At 40.0% G+C, this 27,662-nt stretch overlaps 1 protein-coding gene across 5 annotated transcripts in view; it reads right to left on the minus strand.

Annotated features, from left to right (window-relative positions):
- LOC137347144 (protein argonaute-3) overlaps nucleotides 1-27,662 on the minus strand; it is a 154,186-nt gene that overhangs the window by 41,197 nt on the left and 85,327 nt on the right. For 4 of the 5 annotated variants that reach the window (XR_010968872.1, XM_068011287.1, XM_068011285.1 and 1 more), the window contains 5 exons: nucleotides 17,478-17,612; nucleotides 15,307-15,409; nucleotides 13,076-13,223; nucleotides 5,346-5,465; nucleotides 4,482-4,604 (listed from right to left, as the gene is read on the minus strand). Coding sequence is in view for 4 of the 5 variants with exons in the window: in XM_068011287.1 (XP_067867388.1) it covers nucleotides 4,482-4,604; nucleotides 5,346-5,465; nucleotides 13,076-13,223; nucleotides 15,307-15,409; nucleotides 17,478-17,612 (629 nt within the window). In the remaining variant the exon portion in view is untranslated. The remainder of the gene's footprint in view (nucleotides 1-4,481; nucleotides 4,605-5,345; nucleotides 5,466-13,075; nucleotides 13,224-15,306; nucleotides 15,410-17,477; nucleotides 17,613-27,662) is intronic. The other variant, XM_068011286.1, reaches the window with a different exon arrangement.

Consider the following 27,662-nt stretch of genomic DNA (forward strand, 5'->3'; position numbering starts at 1 on the left):
TAGGGGGACATTTAGGCAATAGTGACCATAACATAATACACTTTAAGCTGATAATAGAGAAGCACAGAAGTATGAAGCAAACCAGATTATTAGATAGGAGAAAACTGATTTTGAGAGGCTGAGAATAGAACTTGGGAAAATAAAATGGGCAACAGTATTGGCAAACAACAATGAGAAACATTTAAAAGAGTGTTCAACAGAGTGCAGGAAAAATCTTTCCTTTCAGTGGAATAGAACAAACTAGTGAGACTCCATGCATCAATAAAGACACAAGGGAACAACTGAGGGTATGGAAAGAGGCGTACATTAACTACACAGACAGCAGAGGAGTGCATGATGAGAGAGAATACGAAGAGGTTAGGAGTGAAGTCAAAAAAATTCCTCTTTGCCTTCCAAATTATGAAACTAAATTAAGGAATATATAACAAAATAGTAAAATATTATACAGGCACATGAATATAAAAGGAAGGCTGGGTTGGGAATAGGACCATTAAGAGATAGACAGGATAATACCACAGGTAACGATAGAGATGGCAGAAATATTAAATAATTATTTCACTTTGGTATTTACCAGGGAGATAGAACAGGTGGACATGATATTGAACGATGAGATGAGTAATGAGATGGTGCATTTAAAATAAAAGGGGATATATTGCATAAAATAATCAACCTCAAAAAGGATAAAACCCCTGGTCTGGATGGATTGCATCCACGCATTTTAAAAGAACCTAGCCAGGAGATAGCAGAGGCAGTACTGCACGTATTTAATAACCCATTAGGAAAAGGTACAGTGCCAAAGGACTGGCAGATGGCTAATGTAATATCTATATTTAAGAAGTGGGGTAGAACATGTCCAGGGTATTATGGACTAGTCAGCTTAACATTGGTGGTAGGAAAATAATGGAATCCCTAATAAAGAGGAGAATAGAAGAACATCTAGAAATAAAAAATATGATAATGAACAGTCAGCATGGATTTCAAAATGGAAAACCTTGTTTGACCAACATTACTGAATTTTTTGAGGAGGTGACAGAGAGAGTAGACAGTGGTAATGTAGATATAATTTGTTTGGATTTTCAAAAGGCCTTCGATAAGGAGCCTCATTATAGGCAAATGAATAAAGTCAGAGAATGCGGAGTCAGGGGACAAGTGGCAGAATGGATTGCTAGCTGGCTTCAAGACAGAAAGCAGAGTTAGGGAACAAAGGGTAACTAGTCACAGTGGTGGAGGGTGGGTAGTGCTGTTGCACAAGGATCAGTGCTAGTCTCAGTAATGGTGCCACGAAACTATCATCGATTGTTGTAAAAACCCATCTGGTTCACTAATGCCCTTTAGGGAAGGAAATCTGCTGTCTTTACCTGGTCTGACCTACACGTGACTCCAGACCCACCGCAATGTGGTTGACTTTTAAATGCCCTCTGAAATGGCCTAGTAAGCCACTCAGTTGTCAAGGGCAATTAGGGATGGGCAACATATGCTGGCCTTGCCCACATCCCATGAAAGAATGTTAAAAAGTGCTGGGACCACTGCAGTTCACAATTTACATTAATGATTTGGACTTTGGAATCAAAAACACAATCTCTAAATTTGCGGATGACACCAAATTTGGATTGGGGGGGGGTGCCGGGGAATAGTCAATACTGAGAAGGACTGCAACAAATATACTTCAAGAATGCGTAAATAATTGGCAAATGAACTCCAACACAGATAAATGTGAGGTAGTATATTTTAGTAGGAAAAATAGGGAGGTTACTTATTACTTGGAAAGTGCAAGTTGAGGTGTGGTGGAGGAACAAAGGGATCTCGCAGTACAAATACACCAATCACCAAAAGTTGCTCCACAGGTTAGCAAGGCCATACAAAAGGGCGGCACAGTAGCGCAGTGGTTAGCACCGCAGCCTCACAGCTCCAGCGACCTGGGTTCACTTCTGAGTCCTGCCTGTGCGGAGTTTGCAAGTTCTCCCTGTGACTGCGTGGGTTTCCGCCGGGTGCTCCGGTTTCCTCCCACAGCCGAAGACTTGCAGGTTGATTGGTAAATTGGCCATTGTAAATTGCCCCTAGTGTAGGTAGGTCGGAGGAGAATTGAGGGAAGTTGGGGATGTGGTAGGAAATATGGGATTAATGTAGGATTAGTATAAATGGGTGGCTGATGGTCGGCACAGACTCAGTGGGCCGAAGGGCCTGTTTCAGTGCTGTATCTCTCTATGACTCTAAAATGCAAACCAAGCACTAGAGTTTGTTTCTAGAAGATAGAATTGAAAAGTAGGGAAGTTATGCTAAAACTGTGTCAAATCTTAGGCCTTACTTAGAATACTGCGTGCAGTTCTGGTCAGCATATTATTAAAAGGATGCAGAGGGTCTGGAGAGAGTGCAAGAAAAGATTTACTAGCATGATATCAGAAATGGGAGTGTATACATATCAGGAAAGAATGAACAGGTTGGGTCTTTTTGCTGTTGAAAAACAAGGAGGCTGAGGGGTGACCTAACCGAAGTCTTCAAAATTATGAAAGGTTTTGATACAATGGATACACAGAAAATGTTTCCACTTGTGGGGAACAGCATCACTAGAAGCAGCCAATATAAGATAGTCACCAAGAAATCCAGTAGGGAATTCAGAAAAAACTTTACCCAGAGTGGTGAGAATGTGGAACTTGCTACCACAAGTGGCTGAATTGAATAGTATTGATGCATTTAAGCAGAAGCTAAACAAGCACATGAGGGAGAAGGAAATAGAGGGTTACGATGATAGATTTAGAACAGGAATAACGGGAGGAAGCTCGAGTGAAGCATAAATGCTGGCATGGACTGGTTGGGTCGAATGGCCTGTTTTTGTATTGTATATCCCATGTAATCCTATTTAATGATACATTAACTCTGAAGTGGTCTCGTGCAATTATGTTCATAAATATGTTCCCATTATAATTTTCTGCGTCTCTACAGGTTAGCAAATTTTGTCCTGTCATGATTTAATCAGATGGAAAGGGTCAGTATTTACGTTAATACAGATGTAATTGAAATAAAGATCAGTGGGCAATGCTTTGGATATTCAGCTGGTTGATCCACAGTGGTGGGACATGGGTTTGTGCCCACAGCGAAAGAAGGTTCCCGATTTCAACAATGACACAGAGCACATAACCAGATGATTGGATAATTGGAAAAGTATAAGTGCAGCCCAGAGCAAAGTGTTAAAAAGTGTAGCACTTACCATCTTGATCAGGGGATATGTTGTGTGGAAACATAAAAGGAAAGGGGCAAATGAATACAAAAAGTGCAATTACAATGAAAAACTGCTGAAAGTTAGATTTGAAAAAAAAACAGGGGATTAATATAGTGACATTTTCTGCCTCAACAGAGGTCTGAAGCATATTTTGCATTGCATTTGATTCCCTTTCCCAAAATAAATAGGGGTGCAATTGTTTCAGAAATACAGTAATATAAAGATCACAGATCTCATTGGGAACAGACATCAAGTTCAAGAAATAGAGAGTACTTTACTATCCAAAATTGTACCAGTGCAGGACCATGGAACTGCAAAATGTATTTATCAGAGAACTGATGAGCAAATGAATAGAAAAAGCAAAAATCAGAGGATAATTTGGCCCAACCACCTTTAGTACATATGCAACAGTGGCTTGAGTGTGAGTAACTTGCCTGAACACTTAACCTTAGAGTACTTAACTATCCTGACTTTTGAAGTAATTGTTCCGAAGAAGGGTCACTGACCTGAAACGTTAACTCTGCTTCTCTTTCCACAGATGCTGCCAGACCTGCTGAGTGATTCCAGCATTTCTTGTTTTTGTTTCAGATTTCCAGCATCAGCAGTATTTTGCTTTTATTTTGAAGTAATTGTGCCTGACTTCTTTAAGTCTCCCTGCATTAATCCCACAGGTGAAATTTTCAGGCAAGTTCCCTGCACTCAAGCCACTGCTACATTACAAATGATAGCTGAATATGTGCAAGAGGAGCCTAGGCTAACTTTATCCTGTGATTTGTTTTTTGTATTCATTTGCTCATCAGTTCTCTGTAACCACATTTTACGGCTCCATGGCCCTGAACTGGTACAATTCATGGAGCTCTCCCAAAGTCCATTCCATCAAAAAGGAATGATCTACTTTATCAGGACTAAAGATCAAGCTCAAATTTCTAAGCTAACCCCCAGAAGGAGCAAAAAAAGTCTATCTTGTACTGTTCTCCCCTGCAAAGCTATGAGTAACTAAGATAAATGTAGGATACCAAAGTTCTGGCTATGGTTTATAAACATGAGGAATTATTGGTCCATGAGAAAACATACATGCATGGAAATCAAATCCAGGAGTATGTTCAGTTTACAGCATTTGGCACCTACCAGATAGTGTTAACAGTACAATGTAAAACACTGATATTCTGAACTTTAGAAATGATTATTTTCCAGTCGCTTGGGACCAGTAAAGGTGTCAACTCCTCATGTGACAGCTACAAATTCTATACGCATTATGACCTACCCTTCCTCCATACTGCAGCATGGGAGCTGGAAGCACTCGCCCAGTCACATGAGCCATCTCGTCTCGCACTTTAAACTGAAACTCCTGGACAAAAGGGTCATCGTCATAATTTGCACTTTTTACCTAAAAGAAAAACATGAAATTCTCAAATTAAAATGTACTTCAAAAGCATGGCAAACAGCATTAAATAAGCTGCATTAAACAGCCAAATGTTAACCAGTTTAATAAATACCATGAAAAAAGTCTGCTCATTTTGATGAGTTTAAAAGTTCTTGGTAGTGATTTAGGTTTTTTTAAAAAAACTAGATGACTTGAGGTTAAGTATAATTATATGACCAAAGGTGAGGTAATCGCTGTTATGGATGCAGTTGAGAGAGATTAATGGCACAGAGACACTGGCAGGAAAATTCAATTGAAGATTAAAATCATCTTAAAGGTGTTGTGGCACAGAGCTGGAGACTGGACAGCAGGGAGATTTAGATGAGAAAGTTCTGGGGGATGGTGGGCGGGTAGGCAAAAAGAGATGAACATTTTAGAAGAGTGATGGATGGGATAAAAAGTGAAGTGTTTGAATGTGGAGAAGGAGCCAAAGCATCAAATACTAGGCCAAGGTGATATCTAGAGATGAGTTCCAGGCCACTCAGGAAATGGAAAACGCTGATGTAATCTCCAAGTTTTTGTGAATATAACTTAAAACATTAAATGCATTTCTTATGTGATAAGCAGAGCTAAGACTGTGCCAAATTAAATTAAAGAATTCCTTTAACATCCATCAGGTAAAGCTGTCCAACCGAAGCAAAGCAATGAGTTGCCGATAGTTTTAATGGAAATCCGTACGAGGTGCAGAAACAATCCAACACTCACTAGTTTACTGATCTCCTCCTGTCTGTCAGGTGCTGACCGTGCTGTTGCTTTAATCATTGTTGATGTTTGATTGTCTGTCAGTTTCTTGATGCAACGCTGCCCCGCGACAATGTTACACACCTAATTAAAAGTAGAACTTCAGTGGGAACACATATAAAGCAATTTCCCCATCTCATTAATATTTACACACCAGAACTATCATTTCACAGCAATAACCAGCTTAGTGCAGGCAGTCAAACAAATGGGGTAAAGTGAAATATCTTCATTATAACTATACACAGGCAATGTTAAAGATTGTGGTACAGTAGAGTTAGGATCACGACTCACCATACATGTTAAAGAAAGAAATTTTACAGATGCGATTTATGCTACACAACTAAAATAAAACATTAAACGTGACTCTCTGACAGCTAGAACAAAATCATTACCTCCACAGTCTGAAAGTTGATATCTGTGGGCACTCGAGTATCTACTGACATCAAAATAGCTGGCTGTACTATTCATATTGTGAAAAATAATTCCAATTTCAAAATAGATTTTGGCCATGGTTGCAAAAAATAAAATACTGACTGCAGTGATGTACTAGATTTGATAAACTATTGATAAACCTGGGTTCCACAACTGACTCAGAAGCCAATGAACAGAATTTCAGGATTATGATATTTTCTAACACTGAAACCCACATCTACAGTCAAGCCTTTCATGATGTTTTCTACCATAAAAACACTTTCCTCAAGAAGCATGAAAAAAAATGGAAAAGCCTATTTGGTCACCAACTCTTAGAATCATAGAAAGTTTAAGGCACAGAAAGAGGCCACTTGGTCCATCGTGTCTGTGCTGGCCGAAAAACGATCCACTTATTCTAATCCCACCTTCGAGCATTTAGTCCGTAGCCCTGCAGCTTACGGCACTTGAGGTGCATATCCAGACTCCTTTTGAATGAGTTGAAGATCTCTGGTCTCAGGCAGTGAGTTCCAGACTATAACCACTCTCTGGGTGAAAAAGTCTTTCCTCGTCTCCCCTCTAATTTTTCTACCAATCACTTTAAATCTATGCCCCCTCGTCACTGACCTCTCTGCTAAGGTGAACAGACACTATCCAGGCCCCTCAAAACTTTGTACAATTCAATCAGATCTCCCCTCAGCCTTCTCTGTTCCAAGGAGAACAACCCCAGCCTATCCAATCATTCCTCTTGGCTGCATTTTTCCAGTCCTGGCAACATCCTCATAAATTTCCTCTGAAGCTTCTTTAATGCAATTACATCCCTTCTGTAATGAGGTGACCAGAACTGCACAGTACTCAACTTGTGGCCTAACCAATGAGTTTTACAGTTCAAGCATAACCTCCCTGCTCTTGTATTCTATACCTCAGCTAATAAAGGAAAGGATTCCATATGTCTTCTTAACCACCTTATCGACCTGTCCTGCTACCTTCAGGGATCTGTGGACATTCACTCCAAGGTTACTACTTCCTTTACACTTCTCAGTATTTTCTCATTAATAGTGTATTCCTTTGCCTTGTTTGACCTCCCCAAATGCATCACCTCACACTTCTCCAGGTTGAATTCCACTTATCACTTTTCTGCCCATATGACAAGACCATCAATATCTACGAGCAGCCAACAGCTATCCACCTCGCTATCAACTACACGGCCAATCTTTGTGTCGTCCGCAAACTTCTTGATCATGGCCCATACATATACGTCCAAATCGTTAATATAAACCACCAAAAGCAGGGGACCCAGTACTGAGCCCATCTATATTCAGTGCAGTACTGAATACCACACTAAATACAGGAGACGTGTTGGTGACCAAATAGGCTTTTTTTTTGAGGGACTAGGTTAGGTCTTGAAGGATACATGACATTTAGGAAGGACAGGAAGCCAGGAAAAAATGGAGGGGTGGCTGTGTTTAATTAATGATGGTGTTAGCACATTAGAGAGAGATGACTTAAGTACAGGAAACCAGGATGTAGAAGCGGTTTGGGTAGAGATGAGAAATGATAAAGGCAAGTCACTCGTGGGCGTGGTGCACGAGCCCGCCAACAGTAACCACCCGGTAGGACAGAGTATAAAGGAAGAAATAATGGGAACTTGTCAGAAAGGTAAGGCGATAATCATGGGGGATTGTAATCTACATAGAGATGGGAAGAATCAGGTGGGCAAAGGTAGCCTAGATGAGGAGTTCATAGAATGAGGTGGCACAATGGCGAGCACCGCAGCCTCACAGCTCCAGCAACCCGGGTTCGATTCTGGGTACTGCCTGTGTGGAGTTTGCAAGTTCTCCCTGTGACCGCTTGGGTTTCCTCCAGGTGCTCCGTTTCCTCCCACATGCCAAAGACTTGCGGGTTGATAGGTAAATTGGCCATTGTAAATAAAAGTGACCCTAGTGTAGGTAGGTGGTAGGAGAATTGAGGGAAGGTGGGGATGTGATGGGGGAAAAATGGGATTAATGTAGGATTAGTATAAATTAGTTCATGGTCGGCGTAGACTCAGTGGGCCAAAGGGCCTGTTTCGGTGCTGTAGCTCTCTATGACTCTAATGCTTTTGGAATAGTTTTTTTTTACACTCCAGCACGTTCTGGAGCCAGAGAGCAGGCTATATTAGATCTGGTATTGTGCAACGAAATAGGATTAATTGACAACCTCATAGTGAAGGCACCCTGAGGTAGCAGCGATTATAATATGATTGAAGTTTACATTCAATTTGAGGTAGAGAAGAATTGGTCCAAGACTAGTATTTTAAACTTAAACAAGGGCAATTATGAGGGCATGAAAGCAGAGCTAGCTAAAATGAACTGGCAAATTAGGTTCAGGGATAGGTCAATAGAGATGCAATGGCAGACATGCAAGGGGATATTTCAGAATACACAGAATAGATACATTCCAACGAGAAAGAAAAATTCCAAGGGGAGGACCCACCATCTGTGGTTAACTAAAAAAGTTAAATACAGTATCAAACTTAAATAAAAAGCATATAATTGCGCAAAGATGGGTGGCAGGTCAGAAGATTGGACAGAATACAAAAAACAGCAAAGAATGACTAAAAGATTGATAAGAAGGAAAAAGTTAGAAGAGAGAAAGCTAGCTAGAAATATAAAAACAGATAGTAAGACTTTCTATAGATATTTAAAAGAGTCAACAAAGTGATTGTTGGCCCTACAGAAAGGGAGTGTCGGGAATTAATAATGCAAAATTAGGAGATGGCAGATGAATTGAACAGGTATTTTGCATTGGTCTTCGCTTATAGAGGATGTAAGTAACATCCCAGAAATAGCTGTAATACAGGAAATGGAAGGGATGGAGGAACTCAAGAAAATTACAATCACCAGGGAAGTGGCACTGAACAAACTGTTGGAGCAAGTCCCTGGGTCCTAATGGACTTCATCCTAGGGTCATAAAAGTGGCTAGTAAAATAGTTGATGCATTGGTTTTAATTTTCCAAAATTCCCTAGATTTGCGAATGTCCCATTAGATTGGAAATAACGAATGTAACTCCTTTATTTAAAAAAGGAAAGAGACAGAAAGCAGGAAACTACAGGCCAGTTAGCTTAACATCTGTCTTGTGGTAAATTTTAGAAGCTATTATTAAAGATGTTATAGCAAGGCATTTAGAAAAATTCAAGATAATCAGGCAGCGTCAACATGGTTTTGTGAAAGAGAAATCATGTTTAACCAATTTATTGGAGTTCTTTGAAGAAGTAACATGCGCTGTGGATAAAGAGGAACCGGTGGACGTATTGTACTTAGATTTCCAGAAGACATTTGATATGGTGCCACATCAAAGGTAATTGTGGAAAATAAAAGCTCATGGTGTAGGGGGTAACGTTTTAGCATGGATAGAAGATTGGCTAGCCAACAGGAAACAGAGTTGGCATAAATGGGTAATTTTCTGGTTGGCAAGATGTAATGAGTAGTGTGCTGCAGGGATCAGTGCTGCAGCCTCAACTTTTTACAATTTATATAAATGACTTGGATGAAGGGACTGAAGGTATGGTTGCTAAATTTGTTGATGACACAAAGATAGGTAGGAAAGTAAGTTGTGAAGAGGACATAAAGAGGTTAGAAAGGGATATAGATAAGGGAGTGGGCAAAGATCTGGCAAATGGAGTTTAATGTGGTAAAATGTGAAATTGTCCATTTTGGCAGGAAAAATGAAAAAGCATATTATCTAAAGGGTGAGAGATTGCAGAGCTCTGAGATGCAGAGGGATCTGGGTGCCTAAGTGCATGAATTGCAAAAGGTTAGTATGTAGGTTTAGCGAGTAATTAGGAAAGCTAACAGAATATTATCGTTTGTTGCGAGGGGAATTGAATACAAAAGTAGGGAGGTTATGCCTCACTTATACAGGGCATTGGTGAGACCACAGCCGGACTACTACGTACAGTATGGTCTCCTTATGTAAGGAAGGATGTAAATGCTTTGGAAGCAGTTTACAGAAGGTTTACTAGACTAATATCTGGAATGGACGGGTTGTCTTATGAGGAAAGGTTGGACAGGCTAGATTTGTATCTGCTGGAGTTTAAAAGAGTAAGAGGCGACTTGATATCAGATCCCGAGAGGTCTTGACAGGTTGGATGCGGAAGGGATGTTTCCCCTTGTGGAGAGACTAGAACTAGGTGTCATTATTTAAAAATAAGGGGTTGCCCTCTTAAGACAGAGAAAAAATTCCTCCTCTTTCTCAGAGTCGTGAGTCTTTGGAACTCTCTTCCTCAAAAGGCAGTGGAAGCAGAGTCTTTAAATATTTTTTAAAGACAGAGGTAGATAGATTCTTGATAAGCAAGGGGGTGAAAGATTATCGGGGGTATGCAGGAATGTGGAGTCAAGTTTACAATCAGATCAGCCATGATCTTATTGAATGGCAGAGCAGGCTTGAGGGGCCGAGTGGCCTACTCCTGCTCATAATTCGTATGTTTGTATTGGCTGTAAAACACTTTGGGATGTCCTGAGAATATGAAAGGCACTACATAAATGCAAGTCTTTCTTTTTTTCTGTCCAATCATGTATGCTACCCCAACCAATTGTGGGAAAGGTCTTGTATAAATACTGGTCAATTTTCAGATATAATTCAGAAAAAAACTCCCTGAATACTAAAACAAACAGCAAAATACTGCAGATGCTGGAAATCTGAAATAAAAACAAGAAATGCTGAAAATACTCAGCAGGTCTGGCAGCATCTGTGGAGAGAGAAGCAGAGTCAACATTTCAGGTCAGGAACCTTTCATCAGAACCGACAGATATTAGAAATGGAAAAGGTTTTAAGCAAGTAAAGCGGGAGTGGGGCAAGAGATAACAAAAGAGGTGTTGATAGGACAAGGTCACAGAGAATAACTGACCAGAAGGCCATGGAGCAAAGGCAAATAGTATGTTAATGTTGTGGTGAAAGACAATGCGGTAGTACAGAGAGGGTGTTAACTGACAGAAAAATGAACAGCCCTGGCCCCAAGCACAAACATGAAAAAAAGTGGGTAGACACAGTAGAAACAAACTGAAATAAAATAAACAAATAAGGAAGAAAAAAAAAAAAGTCTTCCTTTTTCCTCAACCGAGGATTCTACCCCCACCCCCCCCACCCCCAACTGTGGTTGACAGGGCCCTCAACCGTGTCCCGCCCATTTCCCGCACTTCTACCCTCACTCAATCCCCTCCCTCCTAGAACCGCGACAGGGGTCCCCTTGTCCTCACTTTCCACCCCACCAGCCTCTACATCCAAAGGATCATCCTCTGCCATTTCCGCCACATCCAGCTTGATGCCGCTACCAAATGCATCTTCCCCTCCCTTCCACTGTCAGCATTCCGAAGGCATCGTTCCCTCCGCAACACCCACGTCCACTCCTCCATTACCCCCACCACCTCGTTCCCTTCTCACGGCACCTTCCCCTGCAACCGCAGGAGGTGTAATACCTGCCCAGTTACCCCCTCTATCTTCACTAGGTCCCGAACACTCCTTACAGCTGAAGCAGCGATTTACTTCTACTTCTTTCAATTTAGTACACTGTATTCGCTGCTCAGAACGTGGTCTCCTCTAGATTGGAGAGACCAAATGCAGATTGGGTGACCGTTTGGCGGAACACCTCTGCTCAGTCCGAAAGCATGACCCCTAGCATCCGGTTGCTGGCCATTTCAACACCACCCACCCCCCCTAGCTCTCCTGCCCACATCTCTGTCCTGGGATTCTGTAGTGTTCAGCGAACATCAACGCAAGCTCGAGGAACAGCACCTCATTTACTGACTAGGCACGCTACAGTCTGTTGGACTGAACATCAAGTTCAATAATTTCAGAGCATGACTGGCCCCCCTTTTTATTTTTAGTTATTTTTTCTTATTTATTTTATTTTATTTTGTTTAGTTTGTTTCTACTGTGCCTACCAACAGTTTTTTTCATGTTTGTGCTTGGAGCCAGGGCTGTTCATTATTCTGTCAATTAACACCCTCTCTGTACTAACACTTTGTCTTTCACCACACCATTAACATACCGTTTGCCTTTGCTCCATGAACTTCAGGTCAGTTATTCTCATGACCTTGTCCTATCAACACCTCTTTTGTTATCTCTTGCCCCACCCCCGCTTCACTTGCTTAAGACCTTTTACATTTCTAATATCTGACAGTTCTGATGAAGGGTCACTGACCTGAAATGTTAACCCTGCTTCTCTCCACAGAGGCTGCCAGAACTGCTGAATATTTCCAGCATTTGTTGTTTTATATCCCTTAATACTGATCTTGATTTTTATTTTGCTCTTTTTGCCTAAGGCTGGCCAATTCCAAATTTAATTTCAGTTTCAATTTCTTGTGAGGTATAAGTAACTTGACACAGATGTACAAAAACAGGTACTGAACCTGTCTGCAAATAGATTATTGAACAATTATAAGCAATATATAAACATACTATAAAATGCTGTACTCATTGAGGGTCACACTGAATAAAAATTGTTATTCATACTTGAATGTTGGTTTTTTATATTAAAGAGGATAAACTAGTGTACCAATGTCCCCCTGAAGTACCTCCTGATGTATTAGTAAATAAGATACCATTCTGTCTTAGTGTTAAGCCATATGGATCAGCAAGTCCCAGGCTTGATTGCTGTAGTTAGCCGATCTCAGCTGGGGCAACATTTGAATACTACAACGGCCCTTAGCATTGCAGGGCTAGGTAACATTTGGGGGTGGGGGAGTAAGTAAGTAATCAAATCTCCATCTTAATTGTTATCCAGTGGCGCTTGCAGGAAAATTACTATTCTTAAGTTGTTGGATGTGAACAAGATCGAGCTCAGCCCTGGTGCCTTCTAACAGCCATTTAGCCCATCAACAATCACCGTCAAGCTTCATACATGAATTGCCAGTCAGGTGAGATACTAGAGGGTTGCTGACTCTCGCGGAACCTTGTCCGGGTGAAAATCAGTGCCTTCAGGAGAAGGAAGAAAATTGGGGAATTTTTTCCCATATGGCATTTAACACAAGTTTTCAGAAATTGTTTATTAAATCAGAGGAAAATGCCACAACTTCTGAATGTTATAAGCATAAGGAAGTCATCCATGTTTCATTAGCCATGGCATAAGTCATTATACTACTGAATGACTGCACATTTTTTTTTAATTACACATTTGGACATATAAGGAAACTCCATTTACTTAAAGAATCACCCAGCATTAGGGTGAACAGTGACATTACAATAAATTCATGCTTGATACTATATATGCTAAATTTCACTGAATGAATGGAAGGGCTTCACTCACCTCGAGTGGCAGGTAGGTGTGCTTTTGTTCCTGTCCCACCTGTAGACAGGGTAGGTGTGGGTACTTCAGCTGAAGGTTATATTTCTGTTTGAAGTACTGTGCTACTGTGCACTCCACAGTCTGCCCACTCTCCAGCTGCAGGGGGAACCTGGAAAGCAACAGAATAATGCTCACAGGTATGCAACTAAGTAATGGATCAGGTGGTATATGAGTGGCAGAAATCCATGTAAAACATAACCAGACCATATTTCCACACTTAACTATGGACTTAATGAGTTTAAATCTTAATTTCTATGATGCGCTTATATATGTAAAAGATGATTTACACAAAGTTGTGGCCTTTAGATTGATTCAACTACACTGATTCCGAATTTGGTTTTCTTGGTACCAACTGAAATCCCTATTGAACAGATTAACAGAACGCCAAATATTTTGAGGAAAAATTGTTATTCAGAATAGAAGTATTTGTTTTGTTACTTTGCATCATCTTTATGTATTCAGAAATGTGTTTTTTAAATTACTGCTATGCGTCATTTCCAGTCCTCATACAATTAAAGGAAATGATGCATTTCAATTTCCATTTTTGCAATCATAATACCCAAGAACAAATCAGCAAGGAACAGTAGAAAAGTCCAGAAATATCAAATCGATATACAAGTATGCACCTTTAAAAATATTATTCCAACTACTTAATTTGCAACAATTCTCCATTTCATTTTTACACTTCCATTTTCTCGCATTAAGGTAGGCTTCCCTATTTGTAGAATCTATCACCTCCTTCATCTTTTGCCTTTCCCTTTCCTGTGAATAGGTTTGCTGTCTTCATTAAACTCATCTAATTTGTGCCAATCTTTCTCTCTCACCATTTGTTGTGCTCATCAAGGTGAGCGAGGACTGCCACTGCTGCTAGAGAATGCAACGTTTTAGGCACCACACATCAACAACAAGCATTCCTACTTCAGGTAATGCCACAGATAAAGAAAAGCTACTTCAACCTATAACCCTAGAATCAGAACAGGAACCTAAACCAGCGTGAATGCTTTTTTGTTTTTACTTACACCTGTTGCCCATATGATCTCAGAGTAGAATGTCAATTGACATGCAGTTTTGTATTGTGCCACTACATCTACCAAGAAATTAGTTAACATTTCAATTAGCTGTAGCTGACAAAGAGATGTCTTTATCCTATCACTTTGGACGGCATTCAAAAAATGTGCCTGCATTCTCATCAAGGGCCTTTGTGAATCTAAGATTTTCCTACAACTTCAAATCAAAATCAACTATCTCCCACGTTTCTTATTTTCAGTAGTAATTATTATGCAAGAAATTGGACTAGTAAGAACAGCATGCCCCATTAATCTTCCCAACGCTTCAATTCGGAGACCCACAATTAAACTGATAGGAGGATGCTTTTCAAATATAAATAGGAAATACCAAATACTGTGTTTTTTACAACCTTTATCCCCATAAAAATTTAATTTTCAATTGTAGATATGACATTGTTCAGCATACACCAGTGAAAATATAAAGAACTATAGATAATTCCTTACAAAGGCTTTAAACAAGGACTACAAATTTCCTTGAAAACACAGGTTTAATCCTTTGATTTGAACACACAAAATTAAAAGAAATAATTTTTGATGCATAGGATTTTAACAGTGAGGCAATCTGTTAAGTATACTATGCAAGGATTAGTCCCTGCCATGAGGGCATGACTCCAAGTCACCATAACGACGAGAGACCCAGAGAGGAAGAGTTACTGAGCAACAGTGCCCACTTGGAAAAAAAACAGCGCCACGAGTTTCTTAATATCATGGAGATCTCCAGTGACATCACTGATGATAGTGGCTCCATAGTAAACAGAAGACAGGTGCAGTTTCAAACTGGCCTGTGTACTGCTTGATCCCAAGAAAAGTAATATGCTGGTACATCTGACCCCCAATGTGATTTTCTGCACTTGGAAGGCTCAGGTATAGCTATCAAGCCTGCGTGAAGTCACTGCTCTTATTTTTACTTTGGAAAGGCTGAAGAATCCATGTGATGCTAGTGGACAATGGAGATCCGACTAAAGGGTGTCTCCAACAGTAAAAAATGTTTTTACAAAAACATTAAGCGAAAAATAAATTCTATTCAGACTATCATTTATAAACGAGAAGGGCTTTTCAGGAAAAGTACTCCTGCTAGATTTTTGTATCCTCTTTAAGCATTTGTAATTATTTATCATTACTTACGTCTGATGGCTGGCTGGTCGCCTGGTAACATTACACACTCGGTACTTTCTCCTCATAGGTCCACAGTGAGTTACTTCAACCTTCAATCCTGTGAGAAGTTTGTCAGGAGAAGGCAAAAAGGGCAACTGTTACAAACCAATTTAACTGTCATCTCAACAATGGAAAATGGATTGTCTCCTAATACCTCAGGCTTCAAATGAGTTCCAATGAATGAAAAGATATACATTTATTTTTCTTGTTCCACTTCACTCCTTTTTGGGTCGCTCCCCCACCCAATAATGCACTTCCTTTAGGAACTGGGAACAGAGCAAGACCTGGGCTATGCCCATTTCACGACTGGCTTGGAACTCCACAACTGACCAACAGAGGTAAAATTAAATCGGGTGGGGATGTGGTAGTCATTTGATGAATGTGGAATATTCAGGAAAGTATAATGTATCATAATATTTTGAATTCCATAAATGCTGCCATTTTTAAAGAAAATTCAACAGTTGTCTACGTAAAAGGGCATGTTTATGTTTACCTTAAAAGTTAAAGCATGTGCTTCCTGTAAGAGGTACTCTGCATCTCTTAAAATTAACAGATTTCTGATGCATTAGGACATATTTCCATTTCAGCATATTTTTAACCTTCTGAAAATTGGTAATTTTGGGTCTATAATGTCCATTGCAGCTGCGCCAGTGATACAGATTACAAGAGTTATATATGTGTGCAGACTTTTTGTGGGCTTATGGGGGTAGGAAGATGGAATAGAATTAGCACATTCATATTAACAATGAAAAATCTGAAATGCCAGCCTACATTAAACTTAATAGAACTACTCTAGAATACACAAGATTCAAAGTCATAACCCATGTTGTGGATTTTCAGATGCAGTTGAAATAGTGACGCACAGGAGGCTTATTGTAAAACTTCAGACATGATACAAGAGGAACTGTGGGAAATGGACAGAACATTGGTTGATGGACAAAGAGAAAACACTGGGGTTAATGGGTGCTGTTTGGATGGGTGAAGGGTTGGAAGTAGTGTGTCCCAGGGTCAGAGCTCAGTCCACTTGAGCTTTTTTTTAAAAAAACAAAAATATACATAATTTAACTTTGGTTGAGGGAGCATGATAGTAAAATTTGCTAATGACACAAAATGGAGGCTTCAGCAAACAGCAAGGAGGCCAGGCAGATTAGCAGACTGGACAAATGAAATTCAATGCTGAGAAGCATGCAATATCATTTCTTAGCAGTAAAAACAAGAGTAATTTTTTTAGGAAGACTTATCAAGTGGTTGACTCTGAACTGCCCTCTGAAATAAGCTAGCAAGCCAGTTATATCAAATCAATGCAAAGAAGAAAAATAAAACCAAATGGAACACTATGCTGTGACCTGGGCATCAGACCAGAACAGGACGAAAGTACAACCTGCACAGTCGCCCCGCAACACCCTCCTCACCAACATCTGGGGACTGGCACCAATGTTGGGAGAGCTGTTGTACATCTTAAGAATGAATAATAATTTTTTTAAAAAAGTTATCAAGGCATAAGATTTATGGATTTAACTTGTTGCTCTGGCTCTTGCGACAGTAATGTATTGCCATTTTCACTGAAATTGGTGACCAGTGGATGGCGCTGTTGGTGCAGCCATTTCATTTTCATATAACAAGTAGATATACCCACGATAAAGCAAAATGTGCATCACTGCAGTGAACTTTATGAATGTGAGAAAGAATTTTATCATAAAATGCATTAAGAAAACAAGTAAGTCAGAATTGTCACAGGTATCTAAGTTTCTGCTAGACGCAAGATGATTCTATAACTAAATCTAACTAAAAACATTACTCTTGTTTTTACCGCTAAGAAGTGTTATTGCATGCTTCTCAGCATTGAATTTCATTTGTCCAGTCTGCTAAACTTTCACTAAATATTAAACTGCAAGTTGTTTCCATTTATTATTTGTATTTGAAGCTTTATATCAGCATTACTTCACTACCAAGTATATTCATTAATTATATTTTAGAAAGATGACAACATAAAATTGTAAAGGATTAAGCAACTGAATAAACCAGAGAAATCCACCATCAATTACAAACTTAGTAATGGAAAGTATGAGAGCTGGGGGGGATTTCAAAAGCAACCATGGTCTCTCACTAAATTACCGGTCAACAAAATGTTTGCAACTTACCTTTTATCTCTTTGGTGAATTTGACTCGGTGGGAATCAGTCAAAGGTCGTGGTTGCTCATCAATATTATGAATGTCTAGTACTTCACACATGAACTGAATTACAGGCTGTGCTTTATAGAAAGCAGTGGCAGAAACTAGAAAGAAAAATATTAAAACATTGTAATGAAAGGGATGACAATGCATAAAAGAAATTACTAGGATATTCTCCAATATTTTTAGGATACATATATAAAAAGGAGCTGATGACACTGTTACAAATTATATGAGATTTAGTTACCTGTAATTGGACTTTGGGGGTGGGTACAGGGCACAATTTCAAAATGTGCAGATGACACAAAACTTGGAAGTGTAGTAAACAGTGAGGAAGATAGTAATATACTTCAAAAGGACACCAAAATGATGACATGGGTGGACACAGGGCCAATGAAATGCAACTCAGAAAAGTGTGCCGATACATTTTGGTAGGAAGAATGAGAGGAGACAATACAAGCTAAATGGTACAATTTTAAAGGGGGTGTAAGAACAGAGTGACCTGGAGATGTCTGCACAAATCTTGAAGATGAGAGGACTATTAACAAAGGAGTTAATCACATGGGATTCTGGGCTTTGTAGAGTACAAAAACCAGGAACTTATTCTAAACCTAGACAAAATACTAGTTCAGTCCCAGGAGTAGTACATCCAATTCTGGGTACTACACTTTAGGAAGAACATGAAAATTTTGGAGATGGAGCAGAAAAGATTAGAATAGTTCCAGGGATGAGGGATAACTGTTACATTGTTAGACTAGAGAAAATGGGGTTCTCTTTAAAGCAGAGAAGGCTAAAGGGGAGATTTGAAAGAGGTGTTTAAAATCACAAAGTTTACATAGAATAAATAAAAAGTAACTGTTTCCAAAGGCTGAAGGGTCGAAAACCAGAAGGCACAGATTTAAACTGACTGGCAAAAGAACCAGAAGCAACATGAGGAAAAACTGAATACGTAATGAGTGCTTAGGATTTGGAATGCAATGCCTGAAAGAGTAGTGGATACAGATTTGACAGTAGCTTTCAAAGGGGAATTGGATAAAAACTTGAAGGAGAAAAAAATGTAGGGATGGGGGAAAGAATGGGAGAGCAGGACTAACTGGATTGCTCGTTGAAAGAGCTTGTGCAGACTCAATGGCCTAAGTGGCCTCCTCCTGTGCTATACTATTCTATGATTTTATGAAATTGTTACCCCCTCCCCCATTTGTCTCAAACAAACCTCTACACATTTTAAGGGGGTTAACAGACTCTTTCCATTAGGTCAGCATTGTCTTCTTCACATTCCCCAGTCACAAACTCCTGAGGTGTAAACATAGTTGAGTCAAGAGGATACTATCAAAATAGAAGCAAGAACCTCGAAGTACATACGAAAGTCGTACAAATCTAAATTATTTTCTCTTGAAGGTGAGAAAACAAAACAAAAATGGAAGTCATATTTTAGGAATTACTTCCAGGACATTGCATTGAAATATCTGTGTATTGCGTCTGCATCAGTCCCTCCTGATGTAACTTACAGCAGCCATCGTTACTGCTTTGGATACCAGTGCATGCACTTCGTATTGGATATGGAACTGTGTGGCCTCCAGTAATAGCAGTTAAATCTACGCATTGGACCTTCTTCCACATAATGCAATACTGTTCTTCTCATGAACTGGGGCTCAAGACACTGTTCAATGCATTATCAAGTTATACAGCACAGATATTCCTGATCAATGTTGATTAGCCAATTTCAGCAAGAGCAACTGTTGGTGCACCATGGGCTGAATTTTATTAGCGCGCCGTGGCGGCTGCTGTGAACTCGGCGGCCTTCCGACACAGAAGTGCTGCCGAAGAGCCCCTGTGATATTATGCGCAGGGGCTCATTTAAATAGAGGGGCGCAGCGGCCACCCCCGATGACGTAGAGGGACCGGCTGCCGCGTCCCCGGCAACGCATCCGCGCCACCGTGCAGGCGCCGGCGTCATTTTTCGAGGGCTTCAAGCCCTTTACCTACATTTCAATGAAACGTTAGGCACACTTCAAATCCCCTCTCCCATCCCCTCAATGATGGATCAGTGTATTATTTGTCCTACCCCTCGCCAAAACATTAAAGTTTCCGTCACAACCTTCCCCACCCCCCAAACTTTCTTTCCTTTAACCTTCAACCCCTTCCCACCATCCCCTCACCCAATCGCATTCGTTTTTGCCCACCACCCCCCCCCCCAACAGCCCTGAAAATTTTATTCCTCCCCCGCTCCCCACCCAACCAGGATCTCACCTTGGAACTCCGTATGGAGTATTGTTCATTTAAATATTTAGATGAAGGCCCCCCGTCGCCGGTAATACGCGACAGGCCCTTCTCGACGTCGGGGCTCGAGGCGGTCTCCCTGCTGAATTTTACAGGCCCCCCCCACTGCGGCCCACGGAGGGAAGGGAAAGAGAAAAATCAGCCAGGGTTCTTCTAACCGATTACTATCTAGCCTCTCCTACTTGAAAACATGTATGTAAATGCTGGAGAGCACAGAATTGGAATCAAATGTGATAACCTCCAGCCTAAATAGTCTGTTGATGCTCACTATCAAAGCTCACACAACAAAAATAGCAATTGTAGTGAAATAAGAATCAGTGTAATTGTTTTTAGTGTAGTAAAAATATCCTAAATCGCTTCACAGAAGTTTTCTCAGACAAAATTTAACACTAAACTCTTTTGACAAAGCTTTTGGTCACTTATACAAGTTTTAAGGAGCAACTTAAAGGAGGAGAGAGATGCAGAGATGCCGAGAGATGTAGGGAGTTATTTCCAGAGCCAAGAGCTAGACAGTTGAAAGCACAACTACCAATGGCAGTCCGATGAAAATAGGGGATTTAAAATGACTGCTGGGTTATTGAGATGTGATAGCAGAGTTATCCTTCAATTTTCTCTTTCTTACTCCTGAAATGCACCTTTCCCCTCCCCAATTCAAAGCAAGAATTAAGTGCATGACAAATTACACAGCTGAATGCAGTGCTTCCATATCTCAATTCCACATTCATCTCACCACAGATGCTGGACTGTGAGTGTCTTCACTGTTGCTAATGGTCGTTCACAAAGGGGCAAAGAACTAGTGAATTTGAATCACTCGGGAATAAATTTTGAACTTGGGCCATTTGGTTGGGTGTCCAGACCCTCTGCATACAACAAAAACAAACAAGTTCACAGAATTGCAAATTAGCAATTGAGAAGATCAATCATCCTCGTTTTGTTTTACAGAACCAAAACTGGCATGCCACTGCCACTGCTGCTATAGTGAGATCTGGCTTACTGACACTCTTTGCAAAGGTCAAAGAATGACCTGGTACAGAGTAAAACTTCAACTTTGTCCTTCTGGCCTATTTGAGCCAGTCCTCCAATAAAGGTTTTTGTAACAAATAAGGGCGCAAGAAAAATGTGGGCATTATTTTAATTTGTGGACATACTAATAATTCTGATCCTGAGAATGGAAAAATGTTATTGCTATATCTAGGTTGAATTAGCAAGTTGCACTCACTCACTTACAAGGGACACGTCACATATTCTCAATCTGACGCAACAGGTTTTTAAGTTTAGTTCCTCTCAGTTGTGTACTAATTATAGATCAGAGGAATACAACAAAGAAGGAACAGAGGAAAAATAAGTACTTTGTCCCTTCTGAAGCCAGAGAAGAGACAGACCAGGAAGAAGACACGTCATAATGGTTTAATAAAACAGCACTATTCATGTCCTTTGAAGGCTCAATTCTACAACTGGATAGAGTCAAAAATATTCCTACTTCATGGATAAATCAGTCTGATAAGTTCATGAATGAACTTAATCTTTCAGACGAGAAGTTAAACCAAAGGCCCATCTGCCATCTCAGATAGATATAAAAGATCCCATGACACTATTTGAAGAGGAGCTGGGAGTTTTCCCATTGTTCTGGCCACCAACTATCCCTTAAACATTAATATAGATTATCTGGCCATTTATTTCACTTTTATTTGTGGGACCTTGCTATGTGCAAATGGGCTGCCATATTTCCCTGCAATACAACGACGATTACACGTCAAAAGTATTTAATTGGCAATGAAGTACTTTGGGACATACTGAAGTCATAAAAGGTGCTACATAAATGCAAGTTCATTTTCTTTGTTCAATTCAACTTGGTACTGCCATCCACACGACTGGGGAAAACCACTTTTATTTGATGAAAGATTTCTTCACTTTCAAGTAGTGAGTCATACAACAGAATTGAGTCATATTTCCAGGCAACACCCACCAGTGGAGGAAAAAATGTCAAAGCAAAAACTAGCTAAATTTGCTTCAACAGTAATTATTCCTCCTGCTCACACTACTGAAGCTCACACAATGTTGCATAGTTACAAGTCTTCCCCTTTGTTCTTTTAAGGCTTGCACTTATGCAAGATTTTGGGTAGCACTATCCAAATCATTGTGATAGAAATGCACAAAGTTTATTTTGTAGGGTTATCAGTTATATGAGCAGATGGCTAGTAAAAATCTAGCAATGTTTGATTTCCAACACACAAGACCTTCCTTTAGTAAAGGATTATTTCTCCAAAAAACAGTTCAAAACAAGAAATACTCGACAACAACACCAACTTCATTTGAACAAGAGGAATTTTGTGACAAGATCATCTATACACATTTAATGGAAAATGTTCGATATCTATTACTAATGGTCTTCATTTAGGCAAATTATTTGATGCTTCGGCTGAAAAGTAATGCTATTTATTAAAACTTAAGAACTGAATATTTTTCAGTTATCAGCAACTTCTGTTGGCGTACAGTAGATAGTAAACCAGAAACTGTTGGGGTAACATTTATGTGGAACAGATTAGCTTGATTCAATTGGTATCATTTTCCCTTATGTGCCAGTAGGGTGCAGGTTGAAACAATGCTCTCGGAATTCAGTGTATAGTTTTGACTAATGTTTCAGTGAAACATTTGCCTGTTCCAGTGGACAATAAAAATCCCGAGGCACTGCTCAAAGACGTGCCACACCCAACACTATCAAAGCTAAACAGATTAATAAATTATTCATCGTTTTGCAGTTTTTGTGAAATCTTGCTATGTGCATAATGGCTACATTATTTAGCAGAAGTAAATTCAAAGTAAGTTGCAGCAATATGAAGAGCTTTGAGATGTTTCTGTGAACATGAGATACTGCATAGATGCAAGTCTTTTCAGTTTATCGTAATGGCTCACAGACAACCAAATTGGTTAAAGATGGACACGTACAAACATTCATAGCTCGCTCAAACAGATATGCACCACTATCCCGCTAAATACATTCATATAACTAATTCTGGGTGGTCACTGATGTCTTCCATTTCACCAGATTTGCATTCTTTCTAAAACTCTTGCATCTTACAGTGCAGCCACTGATCTTTTTACAGTACCTCCTGGGATGGTAGGAGGTCAAATGATGAAATCTCCCAGAATATCTCCAACCACAGTTGGAAAATCTTAGTTAAGGTGGAGCTTTAATTAGAGATTATTTATAATTTGAGTGAGATTGCTGACCAAATAGCACAGTAGATTCCCAGCATTACAAACACATGCAATTAAGAAAGTGACCACTCAGAGGAATAAACACTTCTGACTAATGTGGATTCTCTTTGGCCTCCTCGTCTCGAGAGGCAATGGGAAAGCGCCTGGAGGTGGTCAGTGGTTTGTGAAGCAGCGCCTGGAGTGGCTATAAAAGCCAATTCTGGAGTGACAGACTCTTCCACAGGTGCTGCAGAAAAAATTGGTTGTCGGGGCTGTTACACAGTTGGCTCTCCCCTTGCGCCTCTGTCTTTTTTCCTGCCAACTGCTAAGTCTCTTCGACTCGCCACACTTTAGCCCCGCCTTTATGGCTGCCCACCAGCTCTGGCGATCACTGGCAACTGACTCCCACGACTTGTGATCAATGTCACATTCATGTCGAGTTTGCAGACGTCTTTAAAGCTGAGACATGGACGGCCGGTGGGTCTGATACCAGTGGCGAGCTCGCTGTGCAATGTGTCTTTGGGGATCCTACCATCTTCCATGTAGCTCACATGGCCAAGCCATCTCAAGCGCCGCTGACTCAGTAGTGTGTATAAGCTGGGGATGTGGATTACTACACTTAGAAAAGAACAATGACTCCTTTTCTCTAACCAACAACTTGAAAAAACTACTACATTTTTAAACATTCTGCATCAGTACACATAATTCATCTGGAATACCAACAGTGATAATCTACACACTGCTTTTGCCTGTGGAAATATCTCACAAGGGCTTTTATTGCCTGAAATTTAGTCCCTTGCTTGTAGAAGTTCAAACACAGACTTGATCGTGACCTGCTGACGCAGCATTATCGAGAAAATGATTAATTCCATGGACTGGCCCCATGCAGGCCTCTCAAATTGTATGGCTCTTCTATACAATCAATAACCATCATCAGTTCTACAAAGCATATGTTCTTGCTACAACTGCTTTTGCTTGCAACTGATTACGCCATCTACTAGTACCACCATTCATGATTATGTCACAAGCTGCGTCTGTTAATTCAGCTCCCTCACCTTGCAATTTATTTGATGCACTTGGTTATAACGTTGCACTTTCTGCAAGGGAAGCAGGATAAAGTCAGTCTTAAGGAACAAGCAGGAAACCATTATCTTAGCAGATCTGACCATGGTTTCACTCAACTACATGCAACACCCAATTAGACACTTGTTTAAAAAAAGGTTTATATTTAACTTTTTTTTTTATTTGACTAACTTCTGACATACATTTGCTTACAGCACACTTATTGAAGAATTACTTGCAATATGTATATATGTATATATGTGTGTATATATGTATATATGTGTGTATATATGTGTATATATGTGTATATGTGTATATATGTGTATATATGTATATATGTGTATATGTGTATATATGTATATATGTGTGTATATATGTATATATCTGTTTTGATATTACAATCTGTTTATGGGTATTGTACCTCTTCTACTGGGTCAGAAACGTTTGCACAGGTCAGTGACTGCCAAATCATTTTGTTAGTCTGTACAAGTGATGAGATGCAAAACCAGCTGCCAATTGCCAGAAAACATGACCAACTCTGGATGTGTGTGCAGCAAGTATCTGTTGGTTGATTTCAGACTCTCTGGAGGCAGCAGTGTAGCCTCTGACTGTACTGAAGTCAGGACCAAAATACAGTCAATTCTAAAGACTTGCATACTGTACTTTTCACCTATTGAAAATGTTGACAAAATGTTAAGCTTCAAATATATCAAATGTATTCAAATGATGATCAAGGAAAATGAGAGGGAGTGTTTCATGCCAGGACATGACACAGCTTTCAGAAAGACTCGAGGCTTTGTCATACATGCAGTTTATACTATTTTTAAACATTTCAATAAGTTTAAAAAAGTTGCATTAAAAAAAACTCCCAAAGTGGCACTGAAAGTCAAGAATGAATTCTGGCACATGAAATGTTAAATGACTGAAGAACTAAATGATTCGAAGAACTGCAATTGCATAGATTTATCATAACCACAGAAACATTCCATTTGAATGAATCACACTTTCAACCTTCCCCTTCGAAATCACTGACGCCTTCTTCTCACCCACATCAGCTGATTAACATAACATTAAGACAGATTAATATAACCAGAGCACCTGTTTCTATGTAGGAAAGCAATTTTATAACAACTAGAAGCATACGAACATGGAGGCAGCCTCTTGCCAAACAGGTGACAAAGAATAAAATGATAACTAAATATAATGACTGGAGGGTAGATATCAGGCATAAATATGTACACATAAAACATGCCAAGGTATTTCCTTTATGGCTAGTTAAATGTGTATCACTGCTGGTCAAATTCATCTTATTTGAGTGTAGGAGCCCATCAATTGCTGTCTACTATGACACTAACAGGGAAACTCAGAACACAATGTCTAATGTTAGATGCGATTCCGCAATTGGACAGGAATTACTGAACAATCCAGAGTGCGCCAAGAATTACACAAACCAATTTAAGATTTTTTTTTTAGATTTTTTAGATTTAGAGATACAGCACTGAAACAGGCCCTTCGGCCCACCGAGTCTGTGCCGACCATTAACCACCCATTTATACTAATCCCATATTCCTACCACATCCTTACCTGTCCCTATATTCCCCTACCACCTACCTATACTAGGGGCAATTTATAATGGCCAATTTACCCATCAACCTGCAAGTCTTTTGGCTGAGAGGGGAAACCGGAGCACCCGGAGAAAACCCACGCAGATACAGGGAGAACTTGCAAACTCCACACAGGCAGTACCCAAAATTGAACCCAGGTCGCTGGAGCTGTGAGGCTGCGGTGCTAACCACTGCGCCACCCTGTTAAGGTTATCAGTCAGGCTTGCAATGTGGCTTATGCAGTACAAGGGTCTGAAAGGGTTAATGTTGAGAAAGTGTAAAGAATACCTCCTACCAATGATGATGGAAGAGATCACTTGAGAGAGACTTGGAGAGATGCAGCATGGCTTCAGAGGAGTCACACAGACTGATGTGGAGCTGTACATAGTCGTAACGTAATAAAGGTTAATGTTCTAAGTACTCAGGATTAAGGAATCTCTCTAAGCTAGACTAGCTAAATATATTTAGGTGGCAGCATACCAACCAAACATACAATATGGTGATCAGTGGTGAGATCGTGAACAATGGTGGTTCTTACCATCAAACACCCAGAATAATTTGAAGAAATACTTTGAACAGGGCTGACCTGAATAAAGCGCCAAAACTGCAGAACTTGAGAAGAGGCTGTGAAAAAGCTCCAGAGCTGCTCCGTGAACGAAGGAGACACGGAGAATTGGGGAATCAGCTTATAGAAATCTGGTCCAGTGATTGCAGGCTTCGAGTTGGAGAACCAACAATCGGGGATCTGGTGAGCAACCCTGAAAGGTAAAAGTTTGTTCCGAACGGCAGCACTGGGAAAATCAAAAAAATCCTTAGCGAAGGCGGATCTGAGGTCGGCGCCATTACATGTGGCGAGCAGAGCAAGCGGAAAAAAAACAAGGTTGCAAATACTCAATACTCTAAGAGAAGGGAGTTAATGGAATATAGCAGCAATGCTACAAAACTGTGCGTAAAACAAGGAGGAAACAAATCCAAAATCTAGCAGCGAGATTTCACAGGGAGAAACAGTGGCCATAGTGGGAATCAGCGCGGGGCTGAAAAGTGTGGGAAACTTCTGATACTGGAGGGAAAAATTCAAAAGTAAGAGTAAACCAAATAGAAGGTATGGATCTTAAATTCACAATACCAGAGGGGTTTGAACACATGGAAGGAGCAAATCAAACCCAAATTTGGTCACTCTGGATTTTTGAGATACAAAATTGCATCCAAATTAGACAGCCAGTCTGAAGCAGAGCAAGTTAACACATTGCTGCATCCCACTGGGGCAATAGCAGACGATGTTATTACAAGACAAGGCATTAATGAGACATCAGCCAAATTTGGTGAAGTTTAAAAGCCTTTGATAGTTATTTCAACCTGCAGAGCCATAAGATTCTAGCAAGGGCAAGATTTAACAGAAGGGACCAGAAACCAGGTGAAACAGTGATGCTTTTATTAATGATCTTTACAGACTAGCTGAGGGATGTGAATATGGAGACCGAAAAGCAGAATTAATAAGACACCACATTGTAGTAGATATTGCTGATGAATCCCTATCAAATTTTGTCACTAAACCTACAGAGTGGTGTTTGGGAATGGTTCCAGTTACTAAACCTAATGGTGATCTTAGCATTTGTGTAGACTTAACTTAATAAGGCTGTGGCAAGAGAAGTTCATCCGATGTCCTCAGTGGACGAAAGCTTGGCAAAACTATCCAAAAGTAAAAGCTTGGCAAAGTTATCCAAAGTACCATCTTCACAAAGCTTGATGCGAATAGTGGCTTTTGGCAAGTTCCACTGGATAAGAAATCAAGGTTATTGACAACCTTTATTACTCCGTTTGGAAGATTTTGTTTTAATTATGTACCATTCGGTATAAATTCAGCACCGGAAATATTCTAAAGAACTATGTTGAATAGTCTACAGGGCCTTAAAGGTGTAATATGCCATATGGACGATATCTTAGTTCATGGTGAGTCCACTGAAGCACATGACTGGAGGGTTAGAGTGGTTTGGAATCGTCTGCAACACT

This window comes from Heterodontus francisci, chromosome 31, assembly GCF_036365525.1.
Source record: "Heterodontus francisci isolate sHetFra1 chromosome 31, sHetFra1.hap1, whole genome shotgun sequence".
NCBI lineage: Eukaryota > Metazoa > Chordata > Chondrichthyes > Heterodontiformes > Heterodontidae > Heterodontus > Heterodontus francisci.